Raw genomic sequence first — 22,992 nt, 5'->3', positions numbered from 1 at the left:
CATGCTGTGTGTTTACTACTGACAGACGAGGACGACTTGCAGATGCCTTTCTATTTTTGATAATGCTGTACAACCTTGGAAGTGAGGGCAGCCATTAAATAATACACAGGCCCCTCAGAAAATCTGATATCCCCCCACAGCACAGCTCATAGGCATATTAACTACCGATATGTAAAACATAAAGAAGTTTATAAGATGAAGAAATTAAAAAATAACAGAATATTATATTTTGGTAGTTTGTATATTGCAATGTATTGTAATATGTTTTCTAGAATTTAGATTAACACTAAAATTATAATCAGTACAAAAATCATAATGTTGTAGGACAAAATACGTCTCAAAAAGTCTTGTAGATTAAGCAAAACGTATTTCATGACTGTAACCTGAACTCCAAAGACTTTTGAGAGAAGAGCTGCAAGAGGCTGGACATTATAAAATGTTGTAATTTATGAGATACCTTGCTTAAAGTTAGCTCCAAAATCAGAAATCTCCTGAAGTGGTCTGTGATCTATCCAGTTGTTGATGTTGAAGTTTTAATTGCTTAATCTGCAAAGTATTTTCTTGATATTATCAATTAAAGAAAATAAACTCACTATTAGTCATTGTTTAAAAGAGAAGTTGGCGTTTCCAAACATAAATTACACTCATAAATGGATACTGATCACTGAATGTTGGTCGGATACTTAAAAAATTTGACTGGGGAATTGAAGGAATGGTTGGCTGCTGTGTAAAGAGGAGCTTACATCTTTACTGAAGGACACCCCAACTCCATCAGCTATTTTTTTAATTCCTCTTATTATTAGCATACATGCTATTAAATATTAGCCTCTCTTCGATAATTTAGTGACCATCAGTTGTCCAACAGTTGATGGTCACCAAATGAGTATCCTTTGTTAATGTCCATTTGTTGTGAATACTGTATGTTTCTTATACAAAGGATTTTTGCCTCAGCCTTGCTTAGTCTTTGCATTATTCCCATGACTAACAAGGAAGCGTCAGCTTGAAAGGAAATGCAACAACAGAATGTCTGTGCTAGTTTGAGGAAAGACAGTAATTGTTTCTTTGATGATTTTCTGATTGAGAATCCATTTTGATCAAAAGAGAGGTGAGCAAGTCAGTCATTTTCTTGTCTCGGCTCATGCTGTGTGTCAATGAATACTACAATAAATATACATATCATATTTTGCTCAATAAATCCCTGGCAATGGTCTTACCTCACCTACACAGACCTCCTACTTTTTATTGAAATACATTTGAGAAATAAAGTAAATACAGTTATTTAACAAAATACAATCTCTTTTTAAACGTTGGATATGTTGTTAATAACATCCTATAAATATATCCTTCTCTCTATGCCCAACATAAATCACTGCTCTCTCCCGTAGCTGAATTTATTTTTTGACCATGTTAATGCCTTGTGATCTGGTAGTAGGATGACAAATAATGAGCCAAGTCTGTTCAAAACTTGGAAATGAAAGTTAATCTTGGAGATGATTCCAGACTTTCCCTTCATAAAATTACATTGTGTCAGCCAGTCATTCAGTATAAAACCTTCCACTCAAAGCCTACATCTTTTTCCCTCCTGACAGGAAAATATTAATGGTATTCATGAGGAAATATTTCTGGTGTTAAATTATCTGAGTTGGCAATCCTTCTGTTCCCAGGAGATATCCAACACTTGTCTGGCCTCAATGGAGAGATGGCCATGGCCTGAATTGTATTTCAGATATCTGAGATACTATGCCAAGTAACTATACACCAGTGACATTTCAAGGCTTCTCCAAATTTAAAACCCATCACTGGCTGTGATGTCAAAATGAATCTGACACAGGTGCCTGCCATAAACTCTTAATTTATTAGACACAATAATCCACAAACAATGTAGTGCACCCTTTCTATTTACTATTGGGTATAACGTAGACATGTGTCTACTCAGCATTTAAAAGCACGATCGAGTTCCCAAATGCATTAACATAATTATATAGTCATCTGTTGCTGACAGAAATTTAAGTTTGGCCTGTAAATCAACATTGTGGACATGAATTTAATTCACAAATACAATATTTACATCTTTAGAGTATATATAGTATAATCATATGTAATTTATACATAATTTGACACTGAATATGGTGTACCACATAAGACTATTCCAATAAATCCAATATCCTTAAAGATGTAATGGGGTTGTACTGTTTTGGTCATGGTATACAATAAAAAGATATAAGTCATTGTAAAAATGTATACACACTGAACATTTCACTATGAAGCACCAAGGTCAAGCATTCCTGACCAAATGCAGCGGGACATTTTAGCTGAGGAGGCAGAGTCTTATAAAAACAGCAGCTCTTGATGTCTGCTCCAACTGGTTGTCATCTAAGACGGGTGAGTGCAGTAAACTGTTGCTATAGCATGTTTCCATTAAGTTATATACTGTCATTACTGTTCATTAATAGGCTTCTTCAATGTTTTACTTTTCAATTAAGTTGATTAACTTAGATCATATTTTGTTACATTTATTTTTGCAATGAAAAAAATATAGTGATCTACTTAAAACTTGTTGTTGTTTTTCTGTTTTCAACACTTGAGTTTGAGATTCTTAAAATCTCTGGTGTTAGCTTAAACACTCTACAAAATATGGTTTCTCTTAGAAGATTAGTTTCACAGATATTAAGGATTAAAAATCAATCAAAAATCAAACTTACTTTTTTGAAAGATCTAATTCTTGTTAAAATTATATTAAAAAATTGGGAGGGTGTTTTGCCTCAATTTGTCGCAGTGATTTTTTAAAATCCTGATATTGGTGGGGGTTTTGTGGCCGATTTTGGTACTGCATGTCCTAACAGCCTACTCATAAACATCACAGCAGGGCAATTCAATTGTGTTTTTTACCATTTACCAAAGACTTACATGTGACTAAATGCTACTGATAAATTCAGCCTTACGAAAACATTAAAATGTAGCACAGTTGTAGAGGCAATAAGTCCTGGAATGTGAGTTAAACATGCTGAAAGCAGCTTTTAATGTCTTAAACCATGAACAAACAGCATAATATTGAACACTGTACACTTTGTCATACTTTAAGTATATAAATTACACAACCAAATCAAATAATAATCTTAATTTGAGCATTTAAGTCTTTGGTAAATGGTAAAATAACACAATTGAATTGCCCTGCTGTGATGTTTACTTGTATATTAAGACATGCAGTACCAAAAACTGCCACAAAACCCCACCAATATCAGGATTTTAAAAAATCACTGCAACAAAATGAGGCAAAACCCCCTCCCGATTTTTTAATATGATTTTAACAAGAATATGATCTTTCAAAAAAAGTAAGTTTGGACCTGATACTTGTCAGTTTTTTGGAATATGACTCTGAAGTTGGGCAAAGATGTGTTTACTTCCATATTTGAGCCTTAATATCTGTGAAACTAATCATCTAAGAGAAACCATATTTTGTAGAAGGCCACAGGTGAGATAGTTTTCCAGATATTGCTGTTTAAAAATGGCTTTTCAGAGTATGATGCCAAAAAACATCTAAACTACCCTTCATTCAATGATGTTTCATGAGAAAACTATTGACAGTAGAGACCTAATATTTTGGATTTGTCCTATTACAGTTTTTCTCAACAAATACTGGTACTTGAGACACAATGACCACAACATGTAACTCATGCACCAACACCCTGAACTAGCTCTGCTAAACTGCAAGCACAATTCCTGCTTTATACTCAAATTGCAGTTTTAAAACACACTTTTTTCAAAACACTACAATTCTCTGCATTTGGCACAATTTTCATGAAGAAAATCTCTTGTTTTCACAAGGAACACACTGCCATTCAAAATTCTAAAGTTAATTTCCCTACTATGCACACTGACTCATCACATGGGAAAACACCTGCAACACAGTTTTACAATTTGCAATCAGAGCATTAGCATAAAAGTGCAACAGGTGAGCTCTTCTGTTTTGGAGCAATGGATACCAACATTGGCAACAGAGGCAGAGCCAGAGGAGTGAGAGTACGAGGAGGAGCCTAGCATGGATTTGCCATGCTAGGTGATATTTCCCCCGCTGCTCGGCCATCGCTTGCATTGCCTGTGATGTGGATGAGGTGCTGTGGCCAGACCGAAACAGAAGAGAGGATGCGGGATAGTTGTTGTTTTTTTTGTTTTTTTGTAACTGTATACAGTCATTTCTTCTGGTTTTGTATGTAGACCACTGTATATGCAACTTTGTGTTGGTTTGGATGAACACTGTGTACATTACAGTATTCTTGTGGGAAAAATAAAATATATAAAAACAATATTCTAAAATATTTTACAACACATTTATGTATGTACTGTCTGTAGTGAGTGTAACACTGAACAAAAAAAGGCCTAAGTCATTATGGTAAATGGAGAAGAAGTGTTCATCGTGTTTTACATTGAGCACATCAGTGTTCAACTGGTTCTTATAAATGTCTATTCATATGATGGTTTGTGTGTGTCATTTGACAACAAAATACAATTTTGAGAAGAAATAACATTGTTTTGAATGTAAAGTTTCATTTTGCAGGAGAATTGAGGGGTTTTGCCCATTGTGTGTGTGTTTTTTTGATTTGTGTGTAGAGTTCTGAGAGTATGAGGCATGCGTTCAGAAAATGTGTGTAAACGATCGAGAAAAACTGTAACAAGTGTGTCTTTGTACTTGAATTTTTTCAGGACATTCTGAGATGGTCAGGTGGGAAGATTTTCAGAAATGTGATGAAATGACACGGAATGACCCTTATGCATATGACAATAAATAACTAGAAACACTTTAAATGTTATGAATCAAAGCTGAATCCTGTGTTATCTTATACATAATGGAGAATCCAGTGCAGGAAGAATAGAATAGAATAGAGTAGAATAGAATAGAGTAGAAGAAAAGAGAAGAGAAGAGAAGAGAAGAGAAAAGAAGAGAAGAGAAGAGAAGAGAAGAGAAGAGAAGAGAAGAGAAGAGAAGAGAATGTTTGTGAGAGATCATCTCTTAAGCTCATATATATACAACATAACCTCTGCTGGAGGCCTATGGTAATGCGCCGATTTTTTTTTTTAATATTGCAAGTTGAGAGTTATCTGTGCATATCAGTCATACATGTAAACATGAGTTGGCAAGTGTGTGGCAAACTGCTGTCATGAGGTAACATCATGGATAACAGTTTAAGTACCTGAAGTCTCTTTGCCATCCTGATTATCCATACAATGTTTGTAATGTTGAACTATTCTGTACACACAAAACATCTATTGCAAATCTGCAAGTCCTGGAAGACAGATTCCTCTTCTGTTGGTCTCTCTGAGGTGTCTTCTATGTGTTTCCTCATATAAAACAATAACTTAGGGGGAGTTTTTCCTGATCCGGATCAAGGGTTTCAGGAAAGAGAGTGCTCTATGCTTTGTTTAAGTGTTTAAATATGTTAGAGATGATACAAATGAGGCATGATATTAGTGCTAAGTTTTATACATCAGATATATGGTAGTTAAGATTAGTTTTAAGAAGACACATTGTCATGTTGTGGTAAAGCCTAAGCTTGTGCACAGTGTGGTTGAAACATGGAAATGTATATGAGCAGGCAGCTAGAAAGTGATACATGCATTTACACGTAAACTGACTGCCATCTGTTGGTCTGGATGCACTAGCTGCCGTAACGTAGAGGGTTTAGAGTTAATATTTTCACACTGCAATCTTTTAATAAAAATTATGCATCTTACTCAATACCATTTCCTCTGTATTTCCTCTATGAAACTAATAACATATAACTAATATTAGGGGTAGCTGAATTAATCAAACAAATTATAGAGCGGTTAATTCACTGATATGAAATTCATACTGAATTGTTTACCAGTGATATAGTATATTTAATATATATTTGCTTTTAATTTACTTTGTAATCAAAACTGAAACTGAATATTTACCTTGGCATACACTCTATTATTTAAAATGTATGGTTAATTATGCTCTTTGTAAAAAAAAAAAAGTGCATTTCTCTGAACAGATCACAGGTTTATGAAAACCTATATATAACATAAAAACACATTTAAAAAAAGAATTGGGTACTAGTACTGAACTATCACTATGCACACTATAACATAACCTTTTGGCCCCGAAAATGTTCTAGAATGAGAATTTATTTACTATGCATGCCATATTCCCAGAATGACTTACACAGGACCAGATACAGCCCAGTATGCACTGCTTATATACTGTACTTAATAAAGTACTATAATATCTGTATACACTGTTCTATAAACAGTGGGTCGATTGAAAGGGATTATTTTTGCATTAGTCAATACATTGTTTTAAAGGAAGTTGTTGCATATACCTTTAAGTATTATTTGCTCTGTTAATACAAACACAATGATAGTGGCATGCACTGTCGCAGTGGACAGGACCTCTTGAGAACATGCTCTTCTTTGTCTACTGGAAACCTTGTGTTTTTATGCTATTCGGTCAGTGGATATAGAGAACCTGATAACATGGTCCTCTACTCCTGATCAAGCAACCTTCAGCACCAGCAAAACAACAGAGTCCTTGATTTCAAGAAACTCAAAATATTTTCTAAAAGGAGACAGATAAGGGCCAACGCCACAAAAAGCTTAGTGAACTTGGAAATTAACCACTTTGACATGACGGATCAGTTACAGCTGTAATTTCAAACGTTATACCTTTCACTCCTATATAAAGCTAGTATAACCCTAAACATCTCACAGCAGGAGCAGGGTAACACTCACATATCCAGGCTCAGGCAGGTTCAGAGCTGGAGGAAGAGCAGGAGTGTGTTGACATCGTAGTCGCAGGTCAGGCACGCTGAGAGTCGAGGGCCGGGTCGCTTTTCATTCTGTTGATGGACAATGATGACATCACAACTTTTTAAACTTTTGTGTAAATTACAAATTTAGGTCACAGACTTATAATGACATAATTTACTATTCATCACAAGTCTTATCACGATGCCCAGCTCTACCTTGATGATGCTCTCAGAGGACAGGAAGACATGATGGAGAAGGTCGCAATGGCAAAACGCAGAAATGGCCTGATACTGATAAGCTTGAGTTGGTTGATGCTAGTGAGCGTGTCAGACTGCTTCACTCTTCATTTTAGTTGTCTATCACTCAAAACAGTGTAAGCTAATAATTGCTTATATTTTCTACACTCTAGGAGTTAGCTAGAGAAGTATTCATATATTCACACAGTACACAAATGTTAAACTGAGTACAGAATCATTGGACTCATCTGCCAGTCAGACGGCCCATTAAAATGCCAACAATGTAAAAGTCCAGGACGTGACCAAGATAACCTACTTGGTCCACATAAAATCTGCACTGCTTTCTAATACACATAGTGGCTTTGGGTGGTTTCTTTAAAATTACTGGACACTGCAGATTATATCCATTAATTCACTGCATCAGACAGTTACTATAATAACTGGTGCACTTGCATCATCATTCATTCATGACATTGAATATACACAGTATACGCTATACTATAACTGGGTTCACGTAGTTTTGTTATAAACTAGGTTAACAGCGGTTATAGTAATAATATCTGAATCCTGTGCTCACACACAAAAACTTACATTGTAGATGATTTTTTCAACACCACGGTTGGTGGATAGCCAACTAAAACCAGCGCGCTCCGCCGTGTGCATCAGTTTACAGTCACTTTGTGATTCGCAGAGCCTCTTTTTTATCTAAATGCTGTACATTTCTGCCTCTTCGTTTGCTTGTTTTCAACACACGTGCAAACAGACACTACTCTGTTTGCACGTGTGCTTTCTCAATTTGTCGTTGATCTCTCCGGGCCACCGTACTTTACGGACAGAAGCGGCCTATAAATTAAACTCGCACAAATCACTTGGAGAATGTAAATCCGAAACCATTAGGCGACTGCTGACATTACGGTAGGATTTAACGTTGAGTCTGTGACACTTGTCACAATGAGATACTCGCTGTTATGGAATGACAATTGGCTCCATTTAAGCTCAGAACCATTGCAAGTATTCAAGTACCCTCTTGTGTCCAGAGAGGTCACAGGCAGAATAAATTAATAGGATCCTCACTCTGAATTTATGACGTTGCTCGTTGCCAACAGGGCCCATTCTTAAACATAAAATGAAACAGCAGCCCACTCAAGGTTACTGTGGGATTTGAACATTTTAATTGACTGACATGTCAATCATTTTAGATACATCTGAAGGATTTAACAGAGTAAATAAAACCTCTACAGCCTATTGTAACATGTACAAATTACAAAGGCAACATATTAAACTAGAATAGGATCAGGTTTAGTATGAAGGAGAAAAATAAATCTGCGAAATGCTTGAAAATATTATTGTTGTTGTGTGCAACAGGACTCGAAACTTCATCACATTTGATTTATAAAACCTTTATATTTTATAAAACCTTTACAACCTTTACAGTCTTTGAAGAGTGAGGTGATTGTTATCTTATCTATTTATTTGGCACTGCTAAAATTGGCCCATATAATACATAATCCTAATTTGAAGGACACGGATATAACTATGTACTGCATAGGTGACACATTGTTACAAACAGGGAGGATTAATTAACAGCATTTTAAAGGTGCTCTTTATGGCGCTAAACACCCAGTCTGCATCTGAAGCACAGGTGTTCTTGGACCAGATGCTATTTCTGTGGACACTGCAGGCTAACCGGTTGTCTGTTTGTCCACCAAGATATTTTTAGGTGTTCGAGTTTGGCTGTGTTGTTCTTGTTGACAACTGCAAGAGAGTCGCCACCAAGACGTGATATAAAGACATTTTCCTTTGATGGATGACAGACATGACATTCAACACAGCTGTCCTTATGTCTTTAATGAACAACAGTTTTGTTTATGCTACAGTAATATTCTTACAGTATTTTCTCATGTCCAAATCATAATCATGTCAAAATATTTTTTTTTACATATGTAAGATAACAACATGAATAATAATTCCATAATAAATCCATAAACGTCCAAACAATTAGCACACCAGAGATCCTCCCCTATATATAACATAATAGGAGTGCATTTTAAAAAACAATTTAAAAAATGTGTAAATCAAGTATGAAGGAGCCATAAATTAAATCTAATTCTAGGTCTTACATTCTTTTCAACCTTCTTAGGCTCCTCCTTTTGTGTTGTGTTTGGCATGTCATATTTCAGTTCAAGGACATAGAGCAGAGACTCGTCTCCAATCACCTACTAGACTCAAGGACATGCAAGGAAGAATTAGTCTGACTGTTCGTCCACCTTTTCTCCTACTCATATTGAAGTTTACGGTTTACACTTGCGGTAATAATAAGTTTAGGCTTTTACTCATTACAGTGAAATAAAAAAGGAAATGCTAACATGTACTCCACACATGATGCATTTGCATTTGACCTAGATTAATATATGATGTAAGTGGCGTGCAACATATTTTTTGCAAAACAAAATGTACATAATAATGTGAGGCAAGATGGAAGTAAACCATAAAGTGAAGCTCACATTGAAACTGTATCAATATCAATATATCTGTAACACATTTCCATCCTTAGAAAATGAAATATCTGCTACCAGGTGAATGCAATGAAAGGGCAGGTTCACCTCCTTATGATTCAGAGTGCTAAACCATAAACAACTAAATCTTCTCTGTCTGTTGTGCAAAAATAGCAAGGCAAAACAAATGATGTCAAGACCTCAACCTTGAATGGCTTGTGTGCAACACATGTCTGGACAATGGCCCACCTACCTATTGAGGTGTCATTCTTCAAGGTCATGTCCAAGGTTATGTCAATAAAGCAAACAATGACACAACTTCACTCAATGATACACATAAAAGAAACTGGAGGGTGTGGTTTGATACAATTATCTTCTCACTTTGTCTCTCTATGGCTTAAAATAATTATAAAACAAGTTTTTATTGATCTAAAGTATAAAATAAATTGGCTTTACTTGAAAATGTATTTTTTAGGTATAAAGACTGGTCTTACTTGATCTACAAAATAATACAGTATGCTGCAAAAAAGTTGCCTTCGTTTTTTGAAGTAGATTTAGCAACACCGTTCTGGAATCCCTAACATCTTGTTTATTGTCAGAGGACTTATTCTGGGTCTTATCCTTGTGTAGATGGCAACTGTTCATCTGCTTCATTCCAAGGTGATACGTAACAACCCCCCCCCCCCCCGTAGCTTTTATGGAATGGTGCTCAGCTTCAGTTTTATTTCAGACATTTGAAATGTGCAGTCATCCTGCAACTGTATACCAGTGACATGTACATGCTTCTCCAGAGCCTGTTCCTGCCATAGTGCACTCACACAGTGAGATTAGTATTACTAACACTGAAGACCATTAAGGAAATACCATTATATTATTGAAACAAGTACGTGACAGAGCTGTCTGTTAATGAAAAGCATATCATTTATAGTGTACAAACCTTCTAAATATGAATGTCCTACTATTTATTGAGTGACAGTTGATAACATACACTTGTACTGTGAAGTGATACATTAATAAACAGATGGAACAGATTGATACAGATATGTGATACAACACATTTTAGAACAATACGTCTAAAATATACTTTTATATGTGACCCTGCATTTAATGGCTCTGACCTTATTTTATGGACTAGTTGACTCAGTTTTACTGGACTTCCAACATCTGACATGTGTGAATGTCCTTGAACCGTACACCAATGACGTTTGAGTGCTTCTTAAAAACTGAAGAAAAAAAAGATTATAAATGCAGGCCTGTCTATTTACATTGATTAACAAACCATCCATGGCTTTTATGATTTCATGAACCATTACATGGTTGTTAATAATGAAAGATTTAGTGATCATTGTTTTTAATGTTTAAACATTTTTTATTCTCAATCTCTGCCATATTTATACATATATGAATTAATGTAAGTATTATGCTTTTCAAACTAATGTTCTTTCAACATAATATAATATTCTACAGGAGTTCAAGTTTAACATCACCAACCACTCCAATCCTGCTCCTTGCTAAATCAATTAATAAATTGTATTGTAAGCATATATTTTCGAAGATGTGTAATGCATTAGCATTTAAATCGTATGTTTCATAATTTTAATAAAACAATGTGTTTTGACCAGGCACAGGCAAATATGACCCACTGCAACACATGGACAAGTACAAGGTAATATCAATCAATGTAAATGTCAGTGTCACAGGATTAGCTGCAACACAACAAGAATGCATGACCAAACTTAGCGAGGCACACCATACTGAGGAGACAGTCCTGCCTCTATAAAAGTGGCTGCTTAGGACGCTGCTGATAACTGGTAGGCTTCCAGCTCAGGTGAGAACATCAGCTTCCATTGATAAGTATTGTCTTAGTAATTGATCAATTACGTATTATCTACAGTGCCTCGAAGTCCAATTTAATATTTGAATCTATTATCATTTATTTATTTCCACTGTGCTTAAATGAGATGCAAGAAAATATTAAAGTTATATGTGTGAATTTTAGAGATTAATATTTGTATCTTCATGATCTCATTAGTAGGATAAAGAGAACAGACCTGACTCTATCTTCTGTTGGGACCAAGGGAGGTAAGTTATAGTTTATTTCACTTGATATCCGCAATTCAAAAAAAAAAAAATTGCCTTAGACGCCTATCAAGAGCATGTTTGCATTTATTAAAACAAATACTAGAGACATTTCATGTGTATGACCTTGTGTTATTCTCAGTCGCTTAAGGTGCCGCCATGAGCTCGGACGCAGAGATGGAGGCCTATGGCCCTGCATCCATTTACCTCAGAAAGAAAGAGAAGGAGAGAATTGAGGCTCAGACTGCTCCATTTGATGCCAAGACAGCATTCTTTGTAGTTGATCCTGACAACATGTATTCCAAGGGTAAAGTGGTCAACAGAGAGGGTGGCAAAGTGACAGTCGAGACACTGATATATGACGGAAAGCCATCAAAGGTAAGTGCAAACAATGAAACTATACTGTAGGAAAGTCAGATAAACTCATGACAGTTATCTTTTTTACTTAACAGACCCAGCCAAAGAGAGGAAATTAATTTAGCTAAATTTCGATGTGAGACTATATGAATGTCTTAGAAAATTATATTTTTTTTCTTCATTGTATTTCCTATTAAGAGCCTCACTGTAAAAGAGGATGAAATTCATCCCATGAATCCTCCCAAGTATGATAAGATTGAGGACATGGCCATGATGACCCACCTCAACGAGCCCGCTGTGCTGTATAACCTCAAAGAGCGTTTTGCATCGTGGATGATCTACGTGAGTTTCAGTCTTATAAATGCGTGTGCTTGTATCTGTAAAGTCATCATGCGATAAAAATGCGATAAAGCTTCTCTCTGTGATACTACAGACCTACTCTGGGTTGTTCTGCGTCGTCGTGAACCCCTACAAGTGGCTTCCTGTGTACGATGCTCAGGTTGTTAATGCATACAGAGGCAAGAAGAGGATTGAAGCTCCACCCCACATCTTCTCAATCTCTGATAATGCCTATCAGTTCATGCTCACTGGTAAGATCAAATTTACAACCGAATTTGAGAGGATGAAGAAGAATCAAAGAAGAATCTCAACTATAGGTTTAACCTGTGTGTATCCTTATATTTCAGATCGTGAGAACCAGTCTGTCCTTATCACGTATGTACAACACAACAGTTATTTAGGAACTTCATGATTATCTTGCTATGGGTGTAAAGATTATCCCTTAATTTCCCAGTGGAGAATCCGGTGCAGGAAAGACTGTCAACACCAAGCGTGTCATCCAGTACTTTGCAACAATTGCAGTGGCTGGAGGGAAGAAGGCTGAGACTAGTAAAATACAGGTAAAATTGATTGTCTGCTAAAATCTTTGCCGCGGTTGATTGAGGTTAAATACGTTTATACAGCAGCATGATGTCTCTCTGTAGGGTTCGCTGGAAGATCAAATCATTGCAGCCAACCCTCTACTAGAGGCCTATGGTAATGCCAAGACTGTGAGGAATGACAACTCCTCTCGTTTTGTAAGTATTCATATTATGAACCTTCACATAACTTTCTTATGCTTGTTGTTACATTGAGTCCAAATAAGATTTTCTGGTAAATGTTTAGGGTAAATTCATCAGAATCCACTTTGGCACGAGTGGCAAGCTGGCCTCGGCTGATATTGAAACATGTAAGTTCTAGTCATTTACTGGTTACTGTGGACAACATTGTCAATGGTTGGTGTTGTACGAATGTAGTGTCTTGCATTGTTTGATTTGCACTCATCATCAATTCTTTCTATCTACCAAATACTCACAGATCTGCTGGAGAAGTCCCGTGTCACCTTCCAGTTGTCTGCTGAGAGGAGCTACCATATCTTCTATCAGCTGATGACTGGCCACAAGCCCGAGCTTCTGGGTATGTGACTAGACAATAAACAAATGTTGGAGAAAATAAAACTATGTGCTCACTCATACATTTCCTCTAATTTCTTCCAGAGGCCCTTCTAATCACCACCAACCCTTATGACTACCACATGATCAGTCAGGGTGAAATCAGTGTCAAAAGCATTGATGACGTAGAGGAGTTCATTGCAACTGATGTAAGTTGATGGTCTTTTGTAGAATAACAGCAGGCCGAGGTTGGACTAATAACTAAATTTGGATTTGCTGTGCATGAATTGCAGACTGCTATTGATATTTTGGGCTTCACCGGTGAAGAGAAGGTTGGCATCTACAAGCTGACTGGTGCTGTGATGCATCATGGCAACATGAAATTCAAGCAGAAGCAGCGCGAGGAGCAGGCTGAACCTGATGGCAATGAGGGTAATTGCATTTACAGCGTGATATTACACACATCCAAGGGCATTAAGTAGGCAAACTATAAGTACAAACACCTCACCTCTTGGCATAAACTTTAACTGCAAGTATAGGTATGTCACACTGCCAACAGTGGATTATATTGGTTGAATACCAATTAGCATGTCTCACCTGGAAAATAGGTATTGCAGCCAGCACACTGATGTTTGACTGAGTTTTTAAAGCAACATTAGATAACTTATAGATTGCTTAAAGATGCCATTTCATTTGTGACAAAATTGCAGAAGATACTTGGTTAGTTGTACTTTGGATCCTTTAGGTACATTATGCTGATAGTACATATATATATATATATATATATATATATATATATATATACTTATTTAGTTAAATAGGATCAGGTTAAGTTAAGTAAGTACGTTCTGAATGTAGGACTTTTACCTGTAGTGGAGTATTTTCTGAGGAGGCTACTTTTCCACTGATGATGTCACACAGGCCTATGATTTCAGCAGTGTTTTCAGTGGCGGTTTTAGGAATGTTACAGTTCATTTTCCTGCTTCATAGTGTTAACTTTCCTGTGATATGTCCTGTGCAATTCTGAGCATTAATGAAAACATTTTTCTCTCCATCAGTGGCTGATAAAATCGCCTACCTCATGGGCCTGAACTCAGCTGATATGCTGAAATGTCTGTGCTATCCAAGAGTCAAGGTCGGAAACGAGATGGTGACCAAAGGTCAGACCGTGCCACAGGTAATAAATTAAGATTTTATTTTGGTTTGGGAAAAATGTGGAGAATGTTTGCATTTTGATATGAAAATATTGATGCAACTAAATATTACCACAATGAAATCCTTATTTCTAGGTCAACAATGCTGTTAGTGCTCTGTGCAAGTCCGTCTATGAGAAAATGTTCTTGTGGATGGTCATCCGCATCAATGAGATGTTGGACACAAGGCAGCCAAGACAGTTCTTCATCGGAGTGTTGGACATCGCTGGATTTGAGATCTTTGATGTGAGTTACAAAAACGCATCGGTAGTGATGATATGCAATATAAACACTGCATGCCCAGTCAACTGATTATCTACCTGTATCCTGTAGTACAACAGCTTGGAGCAACTCTGCATCAACTTCACCAATGAGAAACTGCAACAGTTCTTCAACCACCACATGTTTGTCCTGGAGCAAGAGGAGTACAAGAAAGAAGGCATTGATTGGGAGTTTATTGATTTTGGTATGGACTTGGCTGCTTGCATTGAGCTTATCGAGAAGGTAAAGTAACTCTTCTAGACATGATTTCTTGATTCAAGTCCAAATGTTTGCTTCTCCTGTTGAATTTTTAACATGAAATGTAAATTCTTCTCAGCCAATGGGCATCTTCTCCATCCTAGAAGAGGAGTGCATGTTCCCCAAGGCTACAGACACATCTTTCAAGAACAAGCTGCATGATCAGCATCTTGGCAAGACTAAGGCCTTTGAGAAGCCAAAGCCTGGAAAGGGCAAGGCTGAAGCTCACTTTGCTCTGGTTCACTATGCTGGTACAGTGGAATACAATATCACTGGCTGGCTGGACAAGAACAAGGACCCCCTGAATGACTCAGTGGTTCAGCTCTACCAGAAATCTGCAAACAAACTGCTGGCGTTATTGTATTTAGCCCATGCTGGAGGTGATGGTGAGAAACTAATCCTGTCACTCCTGTATGGCAATCCGGCTAGTCATTCAATTAAAATGTGGGTTCCATGAACAATGAAAATAGTTAATTATTTGCTTATTTTAAAAAACAGAATCCGGTGGTGGTAAGAAGGCTGGAAAGAAGAAGGGTGGTTCTTTCCAGACTGTGTCTGCTCTTTTCAGGGTATGTTTAACATAAACAAAGGAAAGATCCAATTTAGGCTGATTGGTTCATGTTTTGAAGTTGACTTTTCTTTTAAATAATCATATTTTACAGGAAAACTTGGGCAAGCTGATGACCAACTTGAGGAGCACTCATCCTCACTTTGTGCGCTGCCTGATTCCTAATGAATCAAAGACCCCAGGTTTGGTCTTTTTATATATCTGTTTTAAAAGTTTGGGAGAAAAAAGACCAACCACAATGCTATGACACAGACTATTTTTCTTTTACAATGTACAGGTCTCATGGAGAACCACTTAGTTATCCACCAGCTGAGGTGTAACGGTGTGCTGGAAGGCATCAGAATCTGCAGAAAGGGCTTCCCCAGCAGAATCCTCTATGGTGACTTTAAGCAGAGGTGACTGCAATTTTCAGTTTATTCAACAACTTCAATTGATTTTACTTAAACAATGGTGATGGAGAAGGCAAGACCAAGATTGATATAAAAGTACATTTTTTCTCTTGCAGATACAAAGTATTGAATGCCAGTGTCATCCCTGAGGGACAGTTTATTGACAACAAGAAAGCTTCAGAGAAGCTGCTGGGCTCCATTGATGTGGACCACACTCAGTACAAGTTTGGGCACACAAAGGTTATTCCTTATAGACAATATTAACAGATTTAGTAGTCCTAATGTATCCATTTGTACTGAATTCCTTCACTTGACAACATAGGTGTTCTTCAAAGCTGGGCTGCTGGGTACCCTGGAGGAGATGAGAGATGACAAACTAGCAACGCTGGTGACCATGACTCAGGCTCTCTGCAGAGGTTTCCTCATGAGGAAGGAGTTTGTTAAAATGATGGAGAGAAGGTAGGATTCTCATACAACACACGGAATTAACCAAACTGTGCCAGTGTGGTGTTAACCAAACACGATCTTTTTACGTTATTTATTTAGAGATGCAATCTTCACCATCCAGTACAATGTTCGTTCATTCATGAACGTGAAAAACTGGCCTTGGATGCATCTGTACTTCAAGATCAAGCCTCTTCTGAAGAGCGCTGAGACTGAGAAGGAGCTGCAACAGATGAAGGAGAACTATGATAAGATGAAAACGGACCTGGCTACTGCTCTGGCCAAGAAGAAGGAACTGGAGGAGAAGATGGTTTCCCTGCTGCAGGAAAAGAATGACCTGCAACTGCAAGTGGCATCTGTGAGTAGAATGCAAAAGCAGAAGTCACGCTGTATTTGCTGAACAAAGCACTAATGTCAGATCTTCAGTTAAAGTGTCAGATGTCTTGCTTAACCAAAACAACCCACGGTATATATATATTTTTTAATATATATATTGTTATTATTATTATTATAGTTCTTGTTGTTGTTTTATGTTTCACTCAAACTCATTTTTGTGTGAATGTTCAATCTATAGGAAGGTGAGAACCTCTCCGATGCTGAGGAAAGATGTGAAGGGCTCATTAAGAGCAAGATCCAGCTCGAGGCCAAACTGAAAGAGACAACTGAGAGACTGGAGGATGAAGAGGAAATTAATTCAGAGCTGACTGCTAAGAAGAGGAAGCTGGAGGATGAATGCTCTGAGCTGAAGAAAGACATTGATGACTTGGAGCTCACCTTGGCTAAAGTGGAGAAGGAGAAACACGCCACAGAAAACAAGGTTCATTCACACTGATACGAGTTGATGAGATGATTCCAATTAAATGTTATTCTATAATGTTTTTGTGTCATTACTGTTCCTCCTTTTTCAGGTGAAAAACCTGACAGAGGAGATGGCATCTCAAGATGAATCCATCGCCAAGTTATCCAAGGAGAAGAAAGCTCTCCAAGAGTCCCACCAGCAAACCCTTGATGATCTCCAAGCAGAGGAAGACAAAGTCAACACTCTGACCAAGGCCAAGACAAAGCTGGAACAGCAAGTGGACGATGTAAGAAAACGTTGATTTCAATGTTACTAAAAATATAAAGCAGTTTTGGTTTTAGGATTGATTGCATTGTACAAATACAACACTTTGATTTGAAAAGCTTGAGGGATCACTGGAGCAAGAGAAGAAGCTCCGCATGGACCTTGAGCGAGCCAAGAGGAAGCTTGAGGGAGATCTGAAACTGGCTCAGGAATCCATAATGGATCTGGAGAATGACAAGCAGCAAACGGATGAAAAGCTCAAGAAGTAATGTTTCTGTTTTCTTGTTTACTGTTGCCATAATGCAACATAATGATCCTGAGTATAACAGCGAGAAACATTTTTGTTCTCCTCTTCAAGGAAGGACTTTGAGACCAGCCAGCTCCTCAGCAAGATTGAGGATGAACAGTCTCTTGGTTCTCAGCTTCTGAAGAAGATCAAGGAACTCCAGGTAATGTATTTGACACACAAATATGATACTGAGTGAATAAAACACAATATTCTCATGTTAATAATCATCCTTGATATTACTATGATCAAATCTAGGCACGTATTGAAGAGCTGGAGGAAGAGATTGAGGCTGAGAGGGCTGCTCGGGCTAAAGTAGAGAAGCAGAGGGCTGACCTCTCCAGGGAGCTTGAGGAGATCAGTGAGAGGCTCGAGGAAGCTGGAGGAGCAACATCCGCTCAGATTGAGATGAACAAGAAGCGTGAGGCTGAGTTCCAGAAGCTGCGTCGGGATCTTGAAGAGTCCACCCTGCAGCATGAAGCTACTGCAGCAGCTCTCCGCAAGAAGCAGGCTGACAGCGTTGCAGAGCTGGGAGAGCAGATAGACAACCTCCAGCGTGTCAAGCAGAAGCTGGAGAAGGAGAAGAGCGAGTTCAAGATGGAGATTGATGACCTCTCCAGCAACATGGAGTCTGTGGCCAAAGTAAAGGTAGGCACTGTTTTTCAGGAAAGCTCGATAACATAAGAATTCAGCAAATATCCAAATAATGAAGAGAATAAATGAAGAATATCTGAACAGGAAGTTCCATGTGCATTTGAGTAATGTCAATTCCATGCTTGTTACAGGCCAATCTGGAGAAAATGTGCCGAACTCTTGAAGACCAATTATGTGAAATCAAGTCCAAGTATGATGAGAATGTTCGCCAACTAAATGACTTGAGTGCACAGAGGGCAAAACTGCAAACAGAGAACGGTGTGTATTCTCACAAGCGCAATCTGTAATACTATATTCAGAAATGCCTCTTATTTGTTCAGATCATCATCATTTCAAAATGCTTTAATGCACTTCCAGAAATATTTCAGGTATCGAAAAAGACATCCAAATCTTTTTTATTACTCTTATTCTTTCAGGTGAGTATTCCCGCCAGGTTGAGGAGAAGGAAGCTCTTGTTTCCCAGCTCACCAGAGGCAAACAGGCTTACACTCAGCAGATTGATGAGCTTAAGAGACACATTGAGGAAGAAGTGAAGGTATGATATCTTATATTTGCATTGTCCACTTTATAAGGCGATGTGTGCTTATCTTTCTATTTATCAGGTATGAGATCTTCAGTGACACACCGTGCATAATGTTGGTTTGACTGAAAGAAAGAAAGCGCCACATTTACTTTGTAAACCAAATAAGATATGACAGACAGCACTGGTATTATTAAATAAAAACAAATTTCACAGGAATAAATAACTTTTTTATCATCCCCACTGGGAAATTGAGTATTTTGTTTAGGAAAATATATTCTGTGTATGTACTACAGTATGTTAACAGCATTCATTAAGATTTCCATGCTTCTTTTGGTGAATTTGTAGGCCAAGAATGCCCTGGCCCATGGTGTTCAGTCAGCCCGCCATGACTGTGATCTGCTCAGAGAGCAGTTTGAGGAGGAGCAGGAGGCCAAGGGTGAGCTGCAACGAGGAATGTCTAAAGCTAACAGCGAGGTGGCTCAGTGGAGATCCAAATATGAGACTGACGCTATCCAGCGTACTGAGGAGCTGGAGGAGGCAAAGTACATAACCCACTTACTTTTTACAGATAAATATGTTTTTATTTCAATATTTTATACTTCAATGAAATCATTGACTACAGGAAAAAGCTTGCCCAGCGCCTGCAGGATGCTGAGGAATCCATTGAGGCTGTGAACTCCAAGTGTGCCTCCTTGGAGAAGACCAAGCAGAGGCTGCAGGGTGAGGTGGAGGACCTCATGATTGATGTGGAGAGAGCTAATAGTCTGGCTGCCAACCTTGACAAGAAGCAGAGGAACTTTGATAAGGTAACATGAAATCAACCACAATGGTTTGAGTGAGACAGAAATCTATCTGAGCAAGTAATCATAGTTCTTCATCTATCTTATTCTAGGTCCTGGCAGAATGGAAACAGAAGTATGAGGAGAGCCAGGCAGAGCTGGAAGGAGCTCAGAAGGAGGCTCGCTCTCTCAGCACTGAACTGTTCAAGATGAAGAACTCTTATGAGGAGGCTCTGGATCATTTGGAGACCATGAAGAGAGAGAACAAGAACCTGCAGCGTATGTGAACTAGTATCTACATTATGAGCAAATAATTCAATTATTACACGTTTTCAATAGTTTAAGAATGTTTATCTTTTTTGTGTTTTCTCTGTAGAGGAGATCTCAGACCTGACTGAACAGATTGGTGAGACTGGAAAAAGCATCCATGAGCTGGAGAAAGCCAAAAAGGCTGTTGAGAGTGAGAAGGTGGAAATTCAGACTGCACTGGAGGAAGCTGAGGTATCATCTCTTATATTTAATTTGTGTCAATGCAAATTATACCATAAGTTATTTAATTACAAATATGTTACATACAGAACAGTCATTGTGTTGCTGAACTATAATTAGCTGACCTTTCTTGCAGGGTACACTGGAGCATGAGGAGTCCAAGATCCTCCGTGTTCAGCTTGAGCTCAACCAGATCAAAAGTGAGGTTGACAGGAAGCTGGCAGAGAAGGAGGAGGAGATGGAGCAGATCAAGAGGAACAGCCAGAGGGTGACTGACTCCATGCAGAGCACTCTCGATGCTGAGGTCAGGAGCAGGAATGATGCCCTGAGAATCAAGAAGAAGATGGAGGGAGACCTGAATGAGATGGAGATTCAGCTGAGTCATGCCAACAGGCAGGCTGCTGAGGCCCAGAAACAACTGAGGAATGTCCAGGGACAGCTCAAGGTGAGTGTCCTTCATTTTCTAAATGCAAAACAGGTTTGAAGGGAAAGGAAGTTAAGATTAACTCTTCACTTTTTTGTTTTCAGGATGCCCAACTGCACCTTGATGATGCTGTCAGAGGACAGGATGACATGAGGGAGCAGGTTGCCATGGTGGAGCGCAGAAATTGCCTGATGCTGGCTGAGATCGAGGAGCTGAGAGCTGCTCTGGAGCAGACAGAGAGAGGACGCAAAGTGGCTGAACAGGAGTTGGTTGATGCTAGTGAGCGTGTCGGACTGCTTCACTCTCAGGTTTGTTTTCAGTTCAGGAAACTAGTATATTGAAAATAGATTCTAAAAATCAAATTAAATGTAACTCTTTTTAATATCCAGAACACAAGCCTTATTAACACCAAGAAGAAGCTGGAGACTGACCTTGTCCAGGTCCAGGGTGAAGTGGATGATTCTGTACAGGAAGCAAGAAATGCTGAGGAGAAAGCCAAAAAGGCTATCACTGATGTGAGTTTGAAATTATATATTGTTGCTCTACTTCCATGCACTGAAAAGAGTACATTTATCATGAATTGAAATCGTTTCAGGCTGCCATGATGGCCGAGGAGCTGAAAAAGGAGCAGGACACCAGTGCTCACTTGGAGAGGATGAAGAAGAACCTGGATGTCACAGTCAAGGACCTGCAGCACCGTTTGGATGAGGCTGAAAGCCTCGCCATGAAGGGGGGCAAGAAGCAGCTGCAGAAACTGGAGTCCAGGGTATGCACTTGATAGAAATGCACAGATCATTCGAAGAACAAAAGTCTTTATTTATTTAAATATATTATTTGGAATTATTCATGTTATAATTTCCTTTGATTTATTATCACATTACAGGTGCGTGAGCTGGAAGCTGAAGTTGAAGCCGAGCAGAGACGTGGAGCTGATGCTGTTAAAGGCGTCCGCAAATATGAGAGGAGAGTGAAAGAGCTGACATATCAGGTACATTTAATTTCACAAAAAATACATTTCATTTATTTATTTTATATGATGAACACTAGGCAGGTATAAGTTGGGTGGAGCTATGCTGAGACATAAGTTAACAAACCTGTGTGGCTGGACTATGTGTGTGCAGACTCAAATTTTACACACAAATTATATGGTACCTTTATAAAATATTATGCACTATTATTGATAAAACTACCGAACAGTTAGCTTTTGCTATTCCTTGACAAGCTACAATATTATAAAGCTATAACAGATCATACATTTGTAATAATCTAACAATGAAAAGGTTCACTCTGCTTAATGAGTAGTTATACTTTTGATGACTTAAGTGTATTTGTATTATCATATTGTGTGTACTTTTACCTTTAAATAATATTTTGAATGCTGGACCACTACATGTTTTTCCACTGGGATATTTCTCTTAAGTCAAACATCTAACATGTTCTTCCACAACTGTTTCATTTTGCTTCAACAATCCATAACTGGCCTGTATCTGTGTAGACTGAGGAGGACAAGAAGAATGTGACCAGACTTCAGGACCTGGTGGACAAGCTGCAGCTCAAAGTGAAGGCTTACAAGAGACAGTCTGAGGAGGCTGTAAGTCAACTATATCAATGTGACTAATAATGCAGTGGAATATATTAAGGATATCCCTATTAACAGCCAAAACTAATATAACGTCTAAACCCTTCACAGGAGGAGCAGGCCAATACTCATATGTCCAGGCTGAGGAAGGTCCAGCATGAGCTGGAGGAAGCTCAGGAGCGCGCTGACATCGCTGAGTCTCAGGTCAACAAGCTGAGAGCCAAGAGTCGTGATGCTGGAAAGGTAACTTTAACAGTGTCATGTATTAACCATAGGCATATACTTCATCTGTATATCCCAATGTGAAATACACACACAAATACTGTATATAGCTCTAGTTTGTCATTTTATACAATGTTGTATTGCTTGCCTTTATCGATGCACACTGAATGTTTTCCTAATACATTCCTACAAACACTGCCTAATAACTAGCTACTGATTCTTTCTCTTGCTTACTTTCAGGGAAGTGACTCTGCTGAATGATATACAAGAACCAGCTGAGGCATTCTAACGGAGTTCATACAATATGAGCCCCTCATAATTTCTTTATCTTCAATAAATGTTAAACATGTCTCAAGTGTTCCATTTTCTTTTTATTCATTGTTTGACATATTCAACCTTAGATAACCTACTAAGCTTAGATAACAGTTACATGAAATGCACCTTGTGTGTCAATATGGAGACAAAACTAGCTAATTATTGCTCATAATATTACTG

At 38.1% G+C, this 22,992-nt stretch overlaps 1 protein-coding gene across 1 annotated transcript; it reads left to right on the top strand.

The window, feature by feature from the left end:
- Window positions 1-11,720: 11,720 nt before the first annotated feature.
- LOC311031187 (myosin heavy chain, fast skeletal muscle-like) lies at window positions 11,721-22,872 on the top strand. Its single transcript, XM_084037341.1, has 39 exons — window positions 11,721-11,956; window positions 12,134-12,277; window positions 12,369-12,525; window positions 12,622-12,649; window positions 12,729-12,834; window positions 12,919-13,011; window positions 13,100-13,163; window positions 13,292-13,390; window positions 13,471-13,574; window positions 13,659-13,797; window positions 14,424-14,542; window positions 14,655-14,804; window positions 14,892-15,062; window positions 15,157-15,463; window positions 15,576-15,646; window positions 15,740-15,827; window positions 15,923-16,040; window positions 16,151-16,274; window positions 16,357-16,493; window positions 16,581-16,836; window positions 17,053-17,295; window positions 17,387-17,563; window positions 17,661-17,806; window positions 17,900-17,990; window positions 18,086-18,475; window positions 18,613-18,739; window positions 18,898-19,016; window positions 19,350-19,546; window positions 19,627-19,810; window positions 19,897-20,062; window positions 20,160-20,284; window positions 20,409-20,717; window positions 20,801-21,004; window positions 21,086-21,211; window positions 21,292-21,462; window positions 21,580-21,684; window positions 22,192-22,287; window positions 22,387-22,518; window positions 22,738-22,872. Exons 1-39 carry the CDS (start codon window positions 11,738-11,740, stop codon window positions 22,756-22,758), a joined length of 5,823 nt encoding a protein of 1,940 aa, XP_083893467.1. The 5' UTR covers window positions 11,721-11,737; the 3' UTR covers window positions 22,759-22,872.
- Window positions 22,873-22,992: the final 120 nt, after the last annotated feature.

Source organism: Eutrigla gurnardus (genome assembly GCF_963514095.1).
Source record: "Eutrigla gurnardus genome assembly, chromosome: 20".
Lineage (NCBI taxonomy): Eukaryota > Metazoa > Chordata > Actinopteri > Perciformes > Triglidae > Eutrigla > Eutrigla gurnardus.
Note: the sequence above shows the minus strand (reverse complement) of the source record. Positions and strands in the feature narration are given on the sequence as shown.

Excerpts from the sequence above, each read along its gene's own strand:
- LOC311031187 (XM_084037341.1), top strand. The coding sequence starts at position 11,738 with ATGAGCTCGGACGCAGAGATGGAGGCCTATGGCCCTGCATCCATTTAC. Across the intron at positions 13,575-13,658 it reads AGGAGTTCATTGCAACTGAT|ACTGCTATTGATATTTTGGG; the intron begins GTAAGTTGATGG and ends CATGAATTGCAG. Across the intron at positions 17,991-18,085 it reads AGAAGATCAAGGAACTCCAG|GCACGTATTGAAGAGCTGGA; the intron begins GTAATGTATTTG and ends GATCAAATCTAG.